General features: G+C 40.7%; 1 protein-coding gene across 5 annotated transcripts in view; it reads left to right on the top strand.

Annotated features, from left to right (window-relative positions):
• LOC137607850 (triple functional domain protein) overlaps positions 1–16,090 on the top strand; it is a 63,321-nt gene that overhangs the window by 33,208 nt on the left and 14,023 nt on the right. For 3 of the 5 annotated variants that reach the window (XM_068333875.1, XM_068333874.1, XM_068333872.1), the window contains exons 8-35: positions 531–774; positions 1,547–1,669; positions 2,168–2,359; positions 3,698–3,829; positions 4,389–4,619; positions 5,213–5,335; positions 5,678–5,869; positions 6,282–6,451; positions 7,957–8,131; positions 8,342–8,537; positions 9,231–9,397; positions 9,511–9,630; positions 9,750–9,941; positions 10,041–10,190; positions 10,274–10,388; positions 10,510–10,625; positions 11,097–11,219; positions 11,312–11,506; positions 11,587–11,702; positions 12,164–12,230; positions 12,370–12,479; positions 13,231–13,300; positions 13,568–13,657; positions 13,746–13,838; positions 13,923–14,034; positions 14,144–14,334; positions 14,511–14,612; positions 15,635–15,664. In XM_068333875.1, the coding sequence (XP_068189976.1) occupies positions 531–774; positions 1,547–1,669; positions 2,168–2,359; positions 3,698–3,829; positions 4,389–4,619; positions 5,213–5,335; positions 5,678–5,869; positions 6,282–6,451; positions 7,957–8,131; positions 8,342–8,537; positions 9,231–9,397; positions 9,511–9,630; positions 9,750–9,941; positions 10,041–10,190; positions 10,274–10,388; positions 10,510–10,625; positions 11,097–11,219; positions 11,312–11,506; positions 11,587–11,702; positions 12,164–12,230; positions 12,370–12,479; positions 13,231–13,300; positions 13,568–13,657; positions 13,746–13,838; positions 13,923–14,034; positions 14,144–14,334; positions 14,511–14,612; positions 15,635–15,664 (3,937 nt within the window). The remainder of the gene's footprint in view (positions 1–530; positions 775–1,546; positions 1,670–2,167; positions 2,360–3,697; positions 3,830–4,388; positions 4,620–5,212; positions 5,336–5,677; positions 5,870–6,281; positions 6,452–7,956; positions 8,132–8,341; positions 8,538–9,230; positions 9,398–9,510; positions 9,631–9,749; positions 9,942–10,040; positions 10,191–10,273; positions 10,389–10,509; positions 10,626–11,096; positions 11,220–11,311; positions 11,507–11,586; positions 11,703–12,163; positions 12,231–12,369; positions 12,480–13,230; positions 13,301–13,567; positions 13,658–13,745; positions 13,839–13,922; positions 14,035–14,143; positions 14,335–14,510; positions 14,613–15,634; positions 15,665–16,090) is intronic. The other 2 variants (XM_068333877.1, XM_068333876.1) reach the window with 1 other exon arrangement.

Raw genomic sequence — 16,090 nt, 5'->3', positions numbered from 1 at the left:
CATTATTTCAATCATTTTCTTGAAGACTAGACAATATGTAATTGTCTCAACTTCAGGCAGGACATGGGGTACACCCTGGGCATGTCACCAGTTAATCCAAAAGCTACATAGAGGGGACCAGTTTACATAAGTGTATTTTTTGTAGGAGGGAGGGCACAAGAGAAAATATTAGACTTTAAAAGTTCATCAAACCCATCAAACCTTTATATTAACAGGAGATTAGGAACAGATTGTGCTCAACCGTGTCTGAATAATTTCTGGTGTTCAAACATTTGCACATATTAACGTGCTGTGTGAGTGTGAAAATTTTAGAACACCTCAGGATGCACTAAATATGCACCCAGTACTGAACAGCTTTATGTTTCCACCATTATACAAGAAGGTGATTCAGGAAAATATAAAATTATACATAATTCTTTTGATGCCATGTGGAGCATTTCTCTTTTCGCAATAAAAATAAAACTTCTGTTCAGTGAACTAATTAGAGCAAACCACAGTCATGCAACAATGCGTATTGAATCCATCTTCAGGTTGCTCCAGCGAATCCAGAGCAGCGAGTCCTTCTCCAACCGAAACGGTGGGGGCAGTGGCAGCAGCGGCGGCGGCGGTGGCGGGATGTGTAATGCTGACACCCAGGGTCTGATGCCACGAATTACTCAGCTGCTAGACAAACTGCACTCCACCCGGCAACACCTCCATCAGGCCTGGCATGTCCGAAAGCTTCAACTGGATCAGTGTTTCCAGCTCCGCTTGTTTGAACAGGACGCAGAGAAGGTCAGATGTAGTTGTAATCCATAACCACAGTTGGTGATTGCTGTTGAGCTGATCAACTGCCAATACAAACCAAAACTTAATTAGACTCACAGAGAACCATTGATTTCTGCTGTTTAGTGCATGATTTTTTTTCTCACTTCAATTGTGCCCCTTTAACAGTAGCTTAAACTTAATTCTGTAAATAAAATGAGACGTAAAGGTTAAATGGTTTTACTTTCCATCACAACACAAGATAATGCATGGGGAGATGCAGTATTTCTTATACAGCCACAGGGACATCTACACTCAGGCAATGACAGCTGCAGTACAAAATAGAAAAAGACAGGTAGAGACTTACAGATCCATGTTTGAGTGAGTAGAATAAAACAGCAGGTTGCAGCAACCGAGAACTGCAGTCTTGGATACGCTGCAGTAGTAGGAGCTTGTTGCTAGGACACCATAGGCCATGAGTTGTTCTCTTGGAGAGCCTGAGAGAATACTCTTAATAGAGGCAGTCCATTTCTTTTTATTCTGGCCTGGAAAGATGACAAGTTTCAGCACACTTCTGCAATTCACTAATACACTTGGGTTCTCCCAGGAAGGCAAAATGCTAGCTGTTTTTTTTGTGTGGTTTTTTTGGGGGCGGGTTGGGGGGGGGGGGGGGGGGGGCTGGGACCTGCTCTCGCAGCAATCTGTGAAGGTTAGTGATGAATTTCACCTTTTGCCTGCTTGTTCTCACCTGGCCTGTTAAGAGTTGTTCTCTCTAACGGTTTTGTCGTTCCTTCCGCCTCAGATGTTTGACTGGATCATGCACAACAAGGGTTTGTTCCTGGCAGGCTACACGGAGATTGGCAACAACCACCCTCATGCTGCAGAGCTCCAAACCCAGCACAGCCACTTCGCTATGAACTGCATGGTAGGATACACACACGCATGCACACACTGTGATCCAGAGCAGGAGGGAATTTTTTCCACCCACTTGGACCATCTAGTTAGTGCCCCACGCTGTATAATCATAGTTATTGCACTTAGCCTCAACCTCTACTACTGGATTTGAGTGTTTGTTTTAAGCAGCCTTCTCTAGAGTGCTTTTGCACCATTTTCTGTTTGCAGCTGTAATCCTAGGTATTGAATAGTCCTATCCTATATCCACAGCCGACCTTATGTAACCATTATGAAACTGTTGAGATGAGGAATCAATCTAGCCTCTAGAGTTTCTGCCCTCAGATGATAAACACTCCTGACAATTCAATAGCCATTTCCTCGGTCTCTGCTCCTCTTCTGCTTTCTCCTGAAGACCATCTTGTTTCAGTCTCATTTCATTTGTTCCCAGTGGTACAAATGGTTTGGCACTCATTCAGCTCAAAACCCCTTTGATAATCATTCTTTTTTCTTTTCCCTCCCTGCCGTGCAGAATGTGTATGTAAATATCAATCGCATCATGTCTGTGGGAAACCGGCTGCTGGAGTCGGGTCACTACGCCTCCCAGCAGATCAAGCAGATCTCGGGCCAGCTGGAGAAAGAGTGGAAGGCCTTTGCCGCAGCACTAGATGAACGTAGCACGCTGCTGGAGATGTCAGCCAGCTTCCACCAAAAATGTGACCAAGTGAGTTTAAAATAAATACAGTTATGCAGGCATCAGGTTGCAAAGTATATTGTTGGATTATTGTAGGGAATGGTTTGTCAACTGGTTAATCAGTGTACTGGTATGTCTTAATTTTATTAGTGCAGGATATTGGAAGATTGTGAATTTTGTGTCACTAACAATTTTAAACTGAATGGTTTTTGGGTTGTTGGTTTTTTTACATGAATTGTTTTCACTTTAAGGCAAAGTGCAAAAAAAGACTGGCAGTCACAAATGGATGGTATGCCATTTTAAAAGACCTTAAAACTTTTGGCCAGTTTTGTTTTGTTGTCTCTGCCCAGGCTACAAGAATGTCACAAGTGATGCGTGATTGAACTTCTTTTTTTTTAGCAATTCAGCAAAACTTATTTTGTTAAATTCTTCTTGACATCTCAATAATTTTTCACCATCTTGAAAAATGCATCTATTCCCTTTGTTATTGAGATTCAGATTAAAAGTTACAGCTTACAAACATCAAAGATGACAAAATCTACGCATCTAAAGCTCATTAATGAATACATTATGTCATATGCGTTTGATTTTAATGTGCATTTACCTTTGGAATCCACAGAGATGTTGACCTTTACCATCATATGGAGACACTTGGGTGCATGTGCACACACTTACTGGGTTTTAAGTATACACAGCCTAATGTATGCAAGACATTACCATATATTTACATACACAATGGGGACATAAACAAATAATTGTTATCTGCTGTTATTTCAATCTGTACTTATTAATCCGACCACTATGGAATGATTTATGGCTTGAATAAGCACACGCACAAATCCCCAATTGGGGACCACGGGTCGTGCCACTTTTCCGTCCTGGAATTTCAGACCAGCCTTTTGTGTTTGTTAACTAAAATAGAAACAGCTTTTTTTCCCCGGTGGTTACAGTCTAACCTTTTCTCCTCCACATAAACAGAGAAGCTCAAACCTTTTATATTCTTGTCTTCTTCTCATCAGAAGTAATAAAATCACTTCAAATCTGATAGTTCTCTGAGAGAAGCCTTGCTGATTGGTTCATTTTCCTTTACTTCCACATGGGGTACGGAAAGTTCATGGTAGTCACGACAGACAAACAGGATACACAGCTATAAGTAATTCTTCTGGAAAAGAGAACATATAGCCATACGAACATCTTCACATATTTCAGGTCTTTTTATGTACACTCTGGTGTGTCTGACTAACTTCCGACTCCTGGGAAGAGCACAAAGATATATACACCATGATCTGAAAGTATGTCTCACATGAAGTGTTTCACCCCAAGTTGGGAGCTCTGCATCAATGTCAATCCACATTTCTTCCTCTGCAGTACATGAGTAACGTGGATTCATGGTGTAAAGCGTGCGGCGAGGTGGATTTGCCCTCCGAGCTACAAGATCTCGAAGACGCCATCCACCACCATCAAGGATTGTATGAACACATCACTGCTGCTTACTCTGAGGTAATGTCACACCTTCTGTCTATACTGAATATGTAAAACTGGAATAGGATAACAGAGTTTGAAGTTTACATTACTACAAAAGGGAATGTTTGTTTATGTGTTAATAAACTTAAAGATTTATAGTGCTGCTGTGTTGTTATAACATACTATGAATTCACTGTAATTTGCCTTGTTAGTGGAGTAATCAACTTTTAAAATGGCATCAGTCCTGTCCATTCCATTTAGACGTCACCTCGACCCTGTGCTTTGGGGTACACCTGCTGCTAGATTTCTTTGTGTTTCCACCCAGCAGTACAACTCTGTACTTAAAACATTAGAACATTCGATGTTTAAACTGACCATGTTAAAGGAATTGAAACTATACAGTACTAAAGTATATTATCTGTTCAGAGTGTTTCTTTTCCAGGTATACATCAACAGAGGTGTATAGCTGTTTGTCGTGATGGTTATATCTTGTCAAATAGAAATCACAATTTATTTTTCATTCTACCAGTATTTTTCACTGCTATACAATAATTTATAGAACAGCACAGAAACTTCTTTTGTTGCTTTTTCTCAGGTGAGCCAAGATGGCAAAGCCCTTTTGGATAAGCTGCAGCGACCTCTGACCCCTGGCAGTACAGATTCACTGACAGCGTCAGCAAACTACTCTAAGGCAGTTCATCATGTCCTGGACATTATCCACGAGGTGCTGCATCACCAGAGACAGCTGGAAAACATCTGGCAACATCGCAAAGTGCGGCTACACCAACGCCTGCAGCTCTGTGTTTTCCAACAGGATGTCCAGCAGGTGAAAACATGCTAACAGAGAAATATGCTGGATTTTGTTGTTTGTTTGTTTGTTTTTTACTATGTCGATCCCTTTAGGGAAATTATTTTTTCCCATTCTTCTATATCCACACACATATATACAAGCCCGAGCACACACACACACACAAGGAACACTGGATGAAACTGTGACACATACATGTACTCTCCAGAATAAAATATTGAAAACATTTATGATGAGCATGCCATACACAGATGGTCCAGTGTAATAATACAACTACTTGTATGTCTAAAAATCATGGGCATTCCTGAGGGTGTCGGCATGGCAACCGTTGCTATGGCAACTGAATTGGGTCATATCCATACAGATGTTGTTCATGCCTTCAAGCTTTGAAGGACAGGGTTGCAGGGACAGAAGATTATAACATGTGAAAAGAAAACAGGCGCCATCCCTCCTAGAATACAGTTCAGCGTTTCTGTCATCCTTCTTTGCATCCAGTGCTATTTTCATTATCAATAACATTGGTGGTTCATCTGCCATCTTAGAGTGCCCTCCTGTGGTAACACATCTCACTATTCCGTCTCACTTTGCGGACATGTGGTTTTTGTACACAGGTGCTGGACTGGATAGAAAACCATGGTGAGGCGTTCCTCAGCAAACACACGGGCGTGGGAAAGTCTCTGCACCGAGCACGAGCACTACAGAAACGACATGAAGATTTTGAGGAAGTGGCCCAGGTATTTTGGTTCTCTGTCTGGAAGGCTCACTCTCTGTTATGTCTCATGTTGTTCACCTAAACAGGGAAGCCCTGCTACAAAAAAATTAATAAAAACATTGATGGGACTAACTGGAAGAATGTCAGCCAAGCTGTGATCATTTGATTCTGTTACGTCTCCGCAACACTAATATTAATAGTGAACACGTCTCCTGCATTGCCTTCATCTCATCTCTTTAACTCTTTCTTTTGCGCTCTTTCTCTCTCTGTCTCTCTGCTCATATGCAAAATACATTTTTGCTTGTTTTGAATCAATTGGAGTTAATCCTTCTTCTGTCTCCCCATGCCCATCCCCTCGGTTTAGAATACGTACACCAATGCAGACAAGCTGCTAGAGGCAGCCGAGCAGCTTGCCCAGACGGGTGAGTGTGATCCAGAGGAGATCTACCAAGCCGCCCATCAGCTCGAAGACAGAATTCAAGACTTTGTTCGCCGCGTGGAGCAGCGCAAAGTCCTGCTGGACATGTCTGTCGCCTTCCACACACACGTCAAGGAGGTAGGCGGCAGGATGATGTAATTTGATGATGTGTTGATGGGAGACCTTACAATGCTCTTCGAACAAGAGGGAAATAATTTTCACATAAGACAAAATGAATCGCATGGTCAGCTTTTACCAAATTTAAACTACATTAACTTTTAAATTTTGGTTAGTTAATAAGATTAATTGCGCTGAATTGCCCTGTCTTGATTGGAAAATTTGTGGTATAGCAGCAATTTGTTTGCAATTTTAGGATGTAATCACACATCGTGTGTGTGTGTGTCTCTGTAACCAGAGTTAAATTTTTTTGTGGAGTGGTTTGGTCTGGAGTTGAGTTTTGTATGAATTGAACCAGGAAGTTTCATTGCATTGTGTAAAAACATGGACTGTAATAAAAAGCACATGTTGTACCCATACATTCTTTCTGTAGTTGTGGACCTGGCTGGAGGAGCTCCAGAAGGAGCTTCTGGATGATGTTTACGCAGAGTCAGTGGAGGCGGTGCAGGATCTGATCAAGCGTTTCGGCCAGCAGCAGCAGACGACCCTGCAGGTCACTGTCAACGTCATTAAGGAGGGAGAGGACCTCATCCAGCAGCTACGGTAAACATAAAAATACACAGCAAACCAGACTCTATATGGTTACTGTGTGTCATGAGGATGAAACCTATGGATGCATTCCTTGTCTCTGTGCAGTAGGGCTGCCATAAACAGCTGTTTTGACAGTCAGCTAGTCACCCATTTTTTTCCCTTCTGACTAGTCGACTAATCGGATCATACTTTAATTGAATGTAAAACAATGACATTAGCACCAGTAACTAAGGACTTATTACCATTAATATTAACATTAAAGAAAACACATGAAATATTTGTGCTAAGGGCTGCCAGTGAATCAGGTCCACGTCACTAATTTTAATGTTTACAGCTATGCGAGTAAGTAGTAGTAGTAGTAGTAGTAGTAGTAGTAGTAGTAGAAGTAATAGTAGAAGTAGTAGAAGTAGTAGTAGTAGTAGTAGTAGTAATAGTAGAAGTGCAGTCAGACTATTAGTGCACCCACTATTCCCAATAAATAACCAAAGTGTGAAAAGATGATATAAACTACGACAAAAGGTATTTGGTTTTCATTCAAATAATTTGTCTCTGTCCTCTGCTGGTTAATAATAAAATCAACCTATCATCATCACATGCTTGATCCCATTTTCTGTTTCCTTGATTTTTTCCCTCTACACCCGTTTCTTGTATAAGTCTGTCACACAATGAGATACAAGTTTATGATGAATGTTTGTGCTTGCATGTATTTGTAAATTTGTGTGTGTTTGTCTACCTGTGTGTTCCTACACAGGTACACAGGAACAATTGCATATTGACTGCATGTGTAACACATTAATCAGCCTCTCATCCAGCCAGAGTCTGTTGGACCCCGTCTGCTGACTCATATTGTGCCTCTTGATAACTTGCTTTTGTCTGTGCATCATGCATGTGTGAATCCGTCAGAACGATGACTCACAACATGATTGCGCTTCACATTCCCACTCATTTGAAATCAACCACATTTTCTGAGGTTACATACAGTTATCCAGTTTAATTAAAATCAAGATACCTAGCAGTTAATGTTCCAGTCCAAGTAGATGAGTATTATTTCAATATGAATTCTTACTTTTACATAGATTTTCATCAATGTAACTTTAGCATTCTGGTCATGTAAATCTTAAGGGTTTCAATAAACAGCACCTGGATCTCTCTCTCTTTTTTTTTTTTAACTTCTATTTCATTTGAACTGAGGAAACCTCCTTCATGAGAGATGAAACATTTGATAATCCAAAATTGTATTTATCAGGAACTCTCATGTAATAATTCCACAATGAAAACAAAGAATGAGAAAATTGTTTAAGATCAATAACAATTATTTAATTGACATTTTTGAGTCGTTGAATCAATTAATAAATGATTTCATACAGTAAAATAGAAAATTAGAGTAATATAGAAACTATAAATTATAATAGAAAATTATGAAAAGAAAATGGTAACACAAATTATAAAATTTGGTGCGTATGTTATAACACACAACCTCAGGCTGCTTATTGCTAAATTGTGTGTTTCTGTTTCAGTGACTCGGCCATTTCCAGCAACAAGACCCCCCACAACAGCTCCATTAACCATATTGAGAGCGTTCTGCAGCAGTTGGATGAGGCACAGGCTCAGATGGAGGAGCTCTTCCAGGAGAGGAAAATCAAACTGGATCTGTTCTTGCAGCTCCGTATTTTTGAGAGGGACGCTATCGATGTAAGTGTGTCTGCGTGGCTGACTCCACAGAAAGCATCATGCTTTGTCTTTGTTGTGGAAAAAATAGCACCCAGCCTTCCCCAAAGAGACATAGTGATGATAATAATAATTGACACAGTTGTAGACATTATTGAACACAAAACACAGTGTCAGTACATAACCGTGGTATACGTAGTCTTCGAAAGGTGTGATCTAACCATCTTTCCTCAGATCATCTCTGATCTGGAGTCATGGAACGAGGAGCTCGCGGGTCAAATGAATGACTTTGACACAGAGGACCTGACTGTGGCTGAGCAGAGGCTTCAGCACCATGCTGACAAGGCCCTAACCATGAACAACCTCACCTTCGATGTCATCCACCAAGGCCAGGAGCTGCTGCAATACGTCAATGAAGTCCAGGCGTCTGGTGAGTTGTATATAAAGTAAGATACTGCACAGGATTGTCATGGCTCTTCAAAAAAAATGTAGTATGTATGAATACTTAGGTCTGTGGGTCATCATCTAGCCACACAGTGCCATTCGACTTTCTTTGATTTGTATTCCTTCAGTTGGAAAAATGTTTTGCTGACTTTCATTGCTAGTTATTTACCAGTACACTTTCTTTAGTGTAATAAATACACTTTCTTTAGTGTAATAAATTAAGTCTTTAAAAGTCTACTTGAATGTGGTCCCAGTCATTATCAGCTATTATAATACATATTCCATGAAGCAGATTCAAAGAGTTTGTTCATCAGAAATCATTCATCTGTGGCATGGAGCTATTGCTTAGCGCCGCTGCACAGATTTCTGTGTTTTCCATATTACTTTAGTATTGGTGGTGTGTAGGTGTCGAGGGTCAGGTTTGGTCACCACTTGTGATGAGAGAATCCCACTCACTATCCATAATAATTCACCTGTGATCTCGCATGCTAATCTGTGCTCTTTAAAACTGCATGAGGAGCGTTCGCGTCACATCACGTGTATCGAGACATGCTGATGGTATTCATGAGGCTGAAATAAGAAGACTAAACAGGACTTAAAAACGCAGCAGCCATCACAGGCAGATGTCTTTTTTTTCCCAATCATATTAAGCTGATGTGTGTGTATGTCTTTCCTCCAGGTGTTGAGTTGTTATGTGACCGAGACGTTGACATGGCTACTCGGGTTCAGGACCTGTTGGAATTTCTCCACGAGAAACAGCAAGAACTGGATTTGGCAGCCGAGCAGCACCGCAGGCACCTGGAGCAGTGTGTCCAGCTGAGACACCTGCAGGCAGAAGTCAAGCAGGTAGGACATGAATATTTGACACAAGGCTGAGTATCTGTGCAAGTTTAAAAATAGATTTTCTTACGAGTGTTGGTTGGTGTCATCCAGTCACTGAGTGTGCCTGTTTTCCTTAGGTTCTAGGTTGGATTCGTAATGGAGAGTCCATGCTGAATGCAGGTCTAATAACAGCCAGCTCCCTGCAGGAAGCTGAACAACTACAGAGAGAACATGAACAGTTCCAGCACGCCATTGAGGTGAGATGATTTCTGTTTATCCAGTCAGTTTGTCCTTTCAGTCCTAAACTACATTTTCCTTTGATAATTGAGTCAGTCAGTCTAACCCCATCTCTTCTCCACCTCTTCCCTCTGGGCAGAAAACCCACCAGAGTGCCCTGCAAGTCCAGCAGAAGGCAGAGGCTCTGCTCCAGGCCAACCACTATGACATGGACTTGATCAGGGACTGTGCAGAAAGTGTGGCCTCTCACTGGCAGCAGCTCATGCTAAAAATGGAGGATCGTCTCAAGCTGGTCAATGCCTCAGTGGCCTTCTACAAGACCTCTGAACAGGTATGAGACTGTCACAGAGAGCTCTGCATTTCTTACCTTGTTTTTTCCTCTCACCCTCCAAAAAAACCACCACAATTCATTGTGTATTTGTCCCCACAGGTATGTAGTGTGCTGGAGAGCCTGGAGCAGGAATATAAAAGAGAGGAGGACTGGTGTGGAGGTGCTGACAAACTGGGACCCAACTGTGAAACAGACCATGTAACCCCCATGATCAGCAAACACCTGGAACAGAAGGAGGCCTTCCTCAAGGTAAAAAACCACAGAAACACGATAAACCCTTAATGTAATATCACTTGACAACTCTAACTTTTGTGTGCGTGAATTTCTGCCAGGCTTGTACTCTGGCCAGAAGAAATGCAGATGTCTTCCTAAAGTATATGCACAGGAACAGCGTCAACATGCCTGGGATGCTGAGCCATGTCAAAGCACCGGAACAACAAGTTAAAAGTAGGTACCAAAAAACATCTATTAATATTCCCTATGCTGTCAAACCAGATCTTTATGATGCCTTTAGTATTTTATTCTAAGTGAGTTTGACGCTCTACGCTTGTGTTTCTGTTGTGTTTAGACATCCTCAACGAGCTGCTACAGAGAGAGAACCGTGTTCTTCACTTTTGGACCATGAGAAAACGGCGGCTGGACCAGTGCCAGCAGTATGTGGTGTTTGAACGCAGTGCCAAACAGGTAGGTGAAGCTTTCAACACTGTAATACCCACCAATATAGCAACGCATTTGTTACCCGTTGTCGTGTGATCTGACATAAAAGCCTTGTTATTGACTCTTAGTTGATCTTCAAATATCATTCTGTCCTTGTCTCTGATGATTTCAAAACTTCAGTGCATAAAATATCTTGATCAATATTTTTTTTCCACCACCTTATCATTTTATTCTCATGATTATTTATTTATATCATGTTATGTGTGAATATCTAAATCTGATTATTGCAATTTTGCCAGATATTTTTATCCTGATTTGTGTCTTTTACTTCCTTATATCTGAGAGCTTTAATTATGAAGTGCTTTTGTCTGTTGTCTGTTTAAAAACAGGTGCAGTAATCCAAAATGGATATCATAAACATATAGATTTTGTGTGTGTGTGTAAACTAAGTCAAAATGCAGGTACAGCATAAAAACAGTTGATCCTGTGTGCTTCCAGGCTCTGGAGTGGATTCATGACACTGGGGAGTTTTACCTGTCCACACACACCTCCACTGGTTCTAGTATCCACCACACACAGGAGCTCTTGAAGGAGCACGAGGACTTCCATATTACAGCCAAGGTTGGTCCCACACACACCCACAAAAAAAAGCAGTATGTCACAAAAACACAAACGCTTGTGTGTCTAATAGCATCTCTTCCCTTCTCTTTAAGCAAACAAAGGAGCGTGTGAAGCTGCTGATCCAGCTGGCCGATGGCTTCTGTGAGAAAGGCCACAGTCATGCTGGGGAGATCAAAAAATGGGTGACGGCAGTGGACAAACGCTACCGAGACTTCTCCCTGCGCATGGACAAGTACCGCTGCAGCCTGGAGAAAGCACTGGGCATCTCCTCGGACTCCAACAAGGCAGTAAGTGGTCGCATGTTTTGGCTAATTCACAATTCGATCAGATCAATTAAATCTTTAACTGCATTTGTGTTTTTTGTCAGAGTAAGGATCTCCAATTGGACATCATTCCAGCCACAGCACCAGGGTCAGAGGTCAAGCTGCGAGATGCTGCTCATGAGCTAAATGAGGAGAAACGAAAGTCGGCACGCAGAAAAGAGTATGTTATCACTTATGTCTGTTATGTCTGTCAGGTCTAAGTACTATACACTATTCAACAGTGTGAAAAATTCTTTAGAAGACGTTTATCAATAAAAAACCTGAACAATTTCGGAGTTTTTAAAACTCGCTGCACAGCCCAGTGCGATTTAAAGTTCATCTTTCACACACAAGCTTCCTCGTCGTTGTACAAGTTATCAAAAGAACAGAAGGACTAAATGGGGAAACACTAACAGGGAAAAGAAGACTGTGATTTATTTGATGAGCTACAGGAATTAAAAGATCTCAGTCACTCATGGCTGGTTTATGAGCACATTTTATGCTCCCATAATTCTTTGATTATTCATTAGTGCAAATGGAGAAGCAGACAGGATGAAAGAGAGCCAGCTCTCTGATTTATTACTGTGAATGAGAGCTGTATGATGACTGGAAATTTGAGGGTGTGTATCTGTGTATGTCTAGGTTCATCATGGCAGAGCTGATTCAGACTGAAAAAGCCTATGTGAGAGACCTGCGGGAATGTATGGATGTGAGTCCAGCTTCAGAGTCCATCATTGTTCACCTGTTTCTGCCATGAAACAGCTTCCTCCAGAAACCTGTGGAGGAGTCGGATTTTTTTTTTGTTTGTTTGTTTTTTTTTGTTCTAATTTTAGTTTCTATCCATGTAGACCTACTTGTGGGAGATGACCAGTGGGGTTGAGGAGATTCCTCCAGGAATCATCAACAAGGAGCACATTATCTTTGGAAACATGCAGGACCTCTATGAGTTTCATCATAAGTAAGAAACATCCTTCAGAACTTGAGTCACTCTGTTTTACTCTGTTTAAAAATTTACATTTGAGAACTTCAAACTACTGTGAGTGTGATAGAGACCAAGCACTCCGGTGAAATGCATATCTAGACTGAAGTAAAAGCAGTGTTTGAAAGAAATATTATTTGTACATTTAAAGTTAGTTAGAATCTCAATATAGTAAATTGATCCACAGTTGCTCTAATAATTATATAGATCAGGGTATCAAACTCTTTTTCACCGAGGGCCACATTACCATAACAGCTGTCCACAAATAAATGTAACTAAAGGTAACTAGTCCTTAATGTTAAAAAACTTAATTTATTACTTATTCAATTTACAAACATTACAGTGGCAAAGAAAAAAAAAAGTTTGCTTGTTGCTCTGTTATAACATAAATCCATTTAATTTGTCAGGTTATGAAACCCACAGAACTCCATCAATCAAGATTCAAACTAGATTGATAAAGAAAAATAACATCAAACACAAGTTAGAACATTAACTTTGTTCAAAATGTTTTTGTCAGAGTTAAAATTGGCATTGTGGAAAATGTAGTTTTTGGTCAAAGCACACTTTTGATCTATTTATTATGAGAAAAACTGACCTTTGGCCCTCGGGCCTTGAGTTTGACACATGTGATATCGATTGATGTTTAATTTTAAAATGTGAAACATCCCTTTTCCAATTAAGCGCTTCAGCTATTTGATATGTCTTCATCGGTGATTTTTTGTTTTGTCAGCATATTTCTCAAAGAGTTGGAGAAATACGAGCAGCTACCAGAGGATGTTGGGCATTGCTTTGTCACATGGGTATGAATGATGATTTGTTTCCGCTCGTACTCTTTTGCTCAAACCCACTGATGATGTTATTTTTTGTATTGTGTGCTGTGCTAGTGGATGTATCGATACTTCAATCCTTAATGTTGTTAGAATCAAGCGTAGATATATTACATATTAACCTCACATGTATCAGCTTTTCAGTGTGTGCTATTGCCAGTGGGTTAATAAAGCTTGTTTGAAGTAAATCATTAAGTTTAAACCTCTTCCAAGTCATATCACCTTCTTCTTTTCATCCAGGCGGATAAGTTCCAGATGTATGTGAACTACTGTAAGAATAAACCAGACTCCACCCAGCTCATCTTAGAGCATGCTGGGAACTACTTTGATGTGAGTGTCGCCTGTAGCCCTTAGAGTGAAACTGTGCACTCCTTTTTCAGTTGTGTCTGATCACATGCCTGTTTTTTCTTCTATCCAGGAAATTCAACAGCGACACCGACTGGCCAACTCAATCTCTTCCTATCTGATTAAGCCTGTGCAGAGAATCACCAAATATCAGCTTTTGCTGAAGGTGACACATTAAACCGATTCCATCTTCTGTGCTAAACGTTGGCATATTGTTTTGTTTTCATGGTTTGTGTGTGTGTCTATTCAGGAGCTGTTGACTTGCTGTGAAGAAGGTAAAGGTGAGATCAAGGACGGCCTGGAGGTGATGCTGAGTGTTCCTAAAAAAGCCAACGATGCCATGCACCTCTCCATGCTGGAAGGTGATTAGCAAACACTGTTGTCTTTTCCTGCCAGTGCGTTTTTCTGAAGCTTATTTTTTGTTATTTAAAAACCTATTTTTAATTCCGTTATAATTCCCTCCTTCCCCAGGTTTTGATGAAAACATCGAGTCCCAAGGCGAGCTCATCCTGCAAGAGTCATTCCAGGTCTGGGATCCGAAGACCCTCATCCGTAAAGGTCGAGAACGTCACCTCTTCCTGTTTGAGATGTCCCTTGTCTTCAGCAAGGAGGTCAAGGACTCAAACGGCAGGAGCAAATACATCTACAAAAGCAAGCTCTTTGTGAGTGGACGCTAATGAAATGCATGTAGAGACACTGGAAATGTTTGTGTGCTTCATATCTTCAACTGCAGTAATTGCATGAAGTCTAATTGCCATGACTTGAATTAGTTTCATGAAATCCCTCAGTATTTGTATTGCCGACTCACTCAAATTTCTGATGACGCATTATTCTTCAGACATCAGAGCTAGGGGTGACAGAACATGTCGAAGGCGACCCCTGCAAGTTTGCTCTATGGGTGGGACGCACGCCGACTTCTGACAACAAGATTGTGCTCAAGGTAAGAAATAATAATGTACTTATCATTCTTATTCCTCTCTTCTTCTTAAATCTCCTTTGGAGTTTAGCAGATGGTTTTTCAGGAGGAAAAAAAAGGGAATTTCTGGGAACTCAAAGCTCAAACATTTGCGTTGACATGTGTGCTGTAAAATTATCTGATGGGGGAAGAAAAAAAGCAAAGAAGAGGAAGTCTAACTGAATTTCTTCCTCCAAATTTGATCCTCTCCTTGTGTTTCAATTGCATTAGCAGTTTCAGTTTATCCCAAGAGGCTTTCAGTTCTCACAAACTCCTTTCCTATCCCCTATCCCCTGTCCTCTTTCTCTCTGTCTCCTGTCCTCTTTCTTTGTCCATGTCCATCTATGTCCAGCTTCTATCCTCTGTTAAGGTCCAGCTTCCTTCCATCTGTTAGCAAACACAGGGACATCTGTGTATCTGGGGCTGTGTTTTCTGTGGATGTTTGTATCACTGATTCTATGTGTGCGCTGACCATCTTCCACCAACACCGCTGACCCTGATTCAACTCTTTAACACCCACAGTATCCAGAATGTCCTATCCTAGCTCTGTGACACTCTACCAAAGTGTGAAGCGTAGTCGCTGTGTCAGTTTTGTGCTGTGTGTATTTTTTCACTTCCATATTTTTAAATATTCTTCGTGGGTTCACATGTTTCTAACTTCTGCAGATTAAAATTAGTGTCAGCTGTTGGGGCAATATGACGTCAAACTCCTAACACGTTTAATACTTGTTGTATACCAAACTAACTGCTGAGAAGAGGTCATGTGTAATGTGAATGGAATGCCTTATATTACTGAGTACATGTTCACCAATGACAGATATACATACAAAACAACCCATTTCAATGTCCTATACTGTATATCTAATTGGCCTGTATTGTGCTGTCAAGGCAAACTATAAGTGTTGTACATTTCTGTCGTGTCAAATCATTTTGTCAGTAAGAAATGTCATGTACATCTTCTCAAAGCAAACCAGTGAAATTCTCTATTTTATATTTTAAATTCAAAGCTAAGTCAGGGATCCAAACACGGAGCGATGGTGAGTATAAACTCCCAAAAACACAGCCCTCAGCCACCCCTCACAAGTCTGATCTCACACTTTCTTGGCATTTCTTATCCAAAGTCTTAATTTGTGGAAAAAGTAGCTGAAGTCAAGTTTGACCCAGTAGCTGTGAGTTGAAAGATTGGAGCATTAAATATTCCAGCTAGCTTTGGTTCTACCTCAGGGCAAAATGCAGCTGTTACTAAAACTTCTGTGAACAGATTGTGTCATCTCTTAACAAGCAGAGAGGTTACTGATAGGTAACTAGGTGGGTAAACAGACCACAGCTACATTTGTGTAGAAATTATAAAATAAATTGTACGTATTGCTCAATAACTTTACAAATAGTTAAACTAACAAATCAAAAGCTTTAGTGTGTAAATAACCTGTTAACCTTAAAATAAATTAAACTATTAGAATAGA

The sequence above is a fragment of the Antennarius striatus genome, chromosome 14 (genome assembly GCF_040054535.1).
Source record: "Antennarius striatus isolate MH-2024 chromosome 14, ASM4005453v1, whole genome shotgun sequence".
Taxonomy (NCBI): Eukaryota; Metazoa; Chordata; class Actinopteri; order Lophiiformes; family Antennariidae; genus Antennarius; species Antennarius striatus.
Note: the sequence above shows the minus strand (reverse complement) of the source record. Positions and strands in the feature narration are given on the sequence as shown.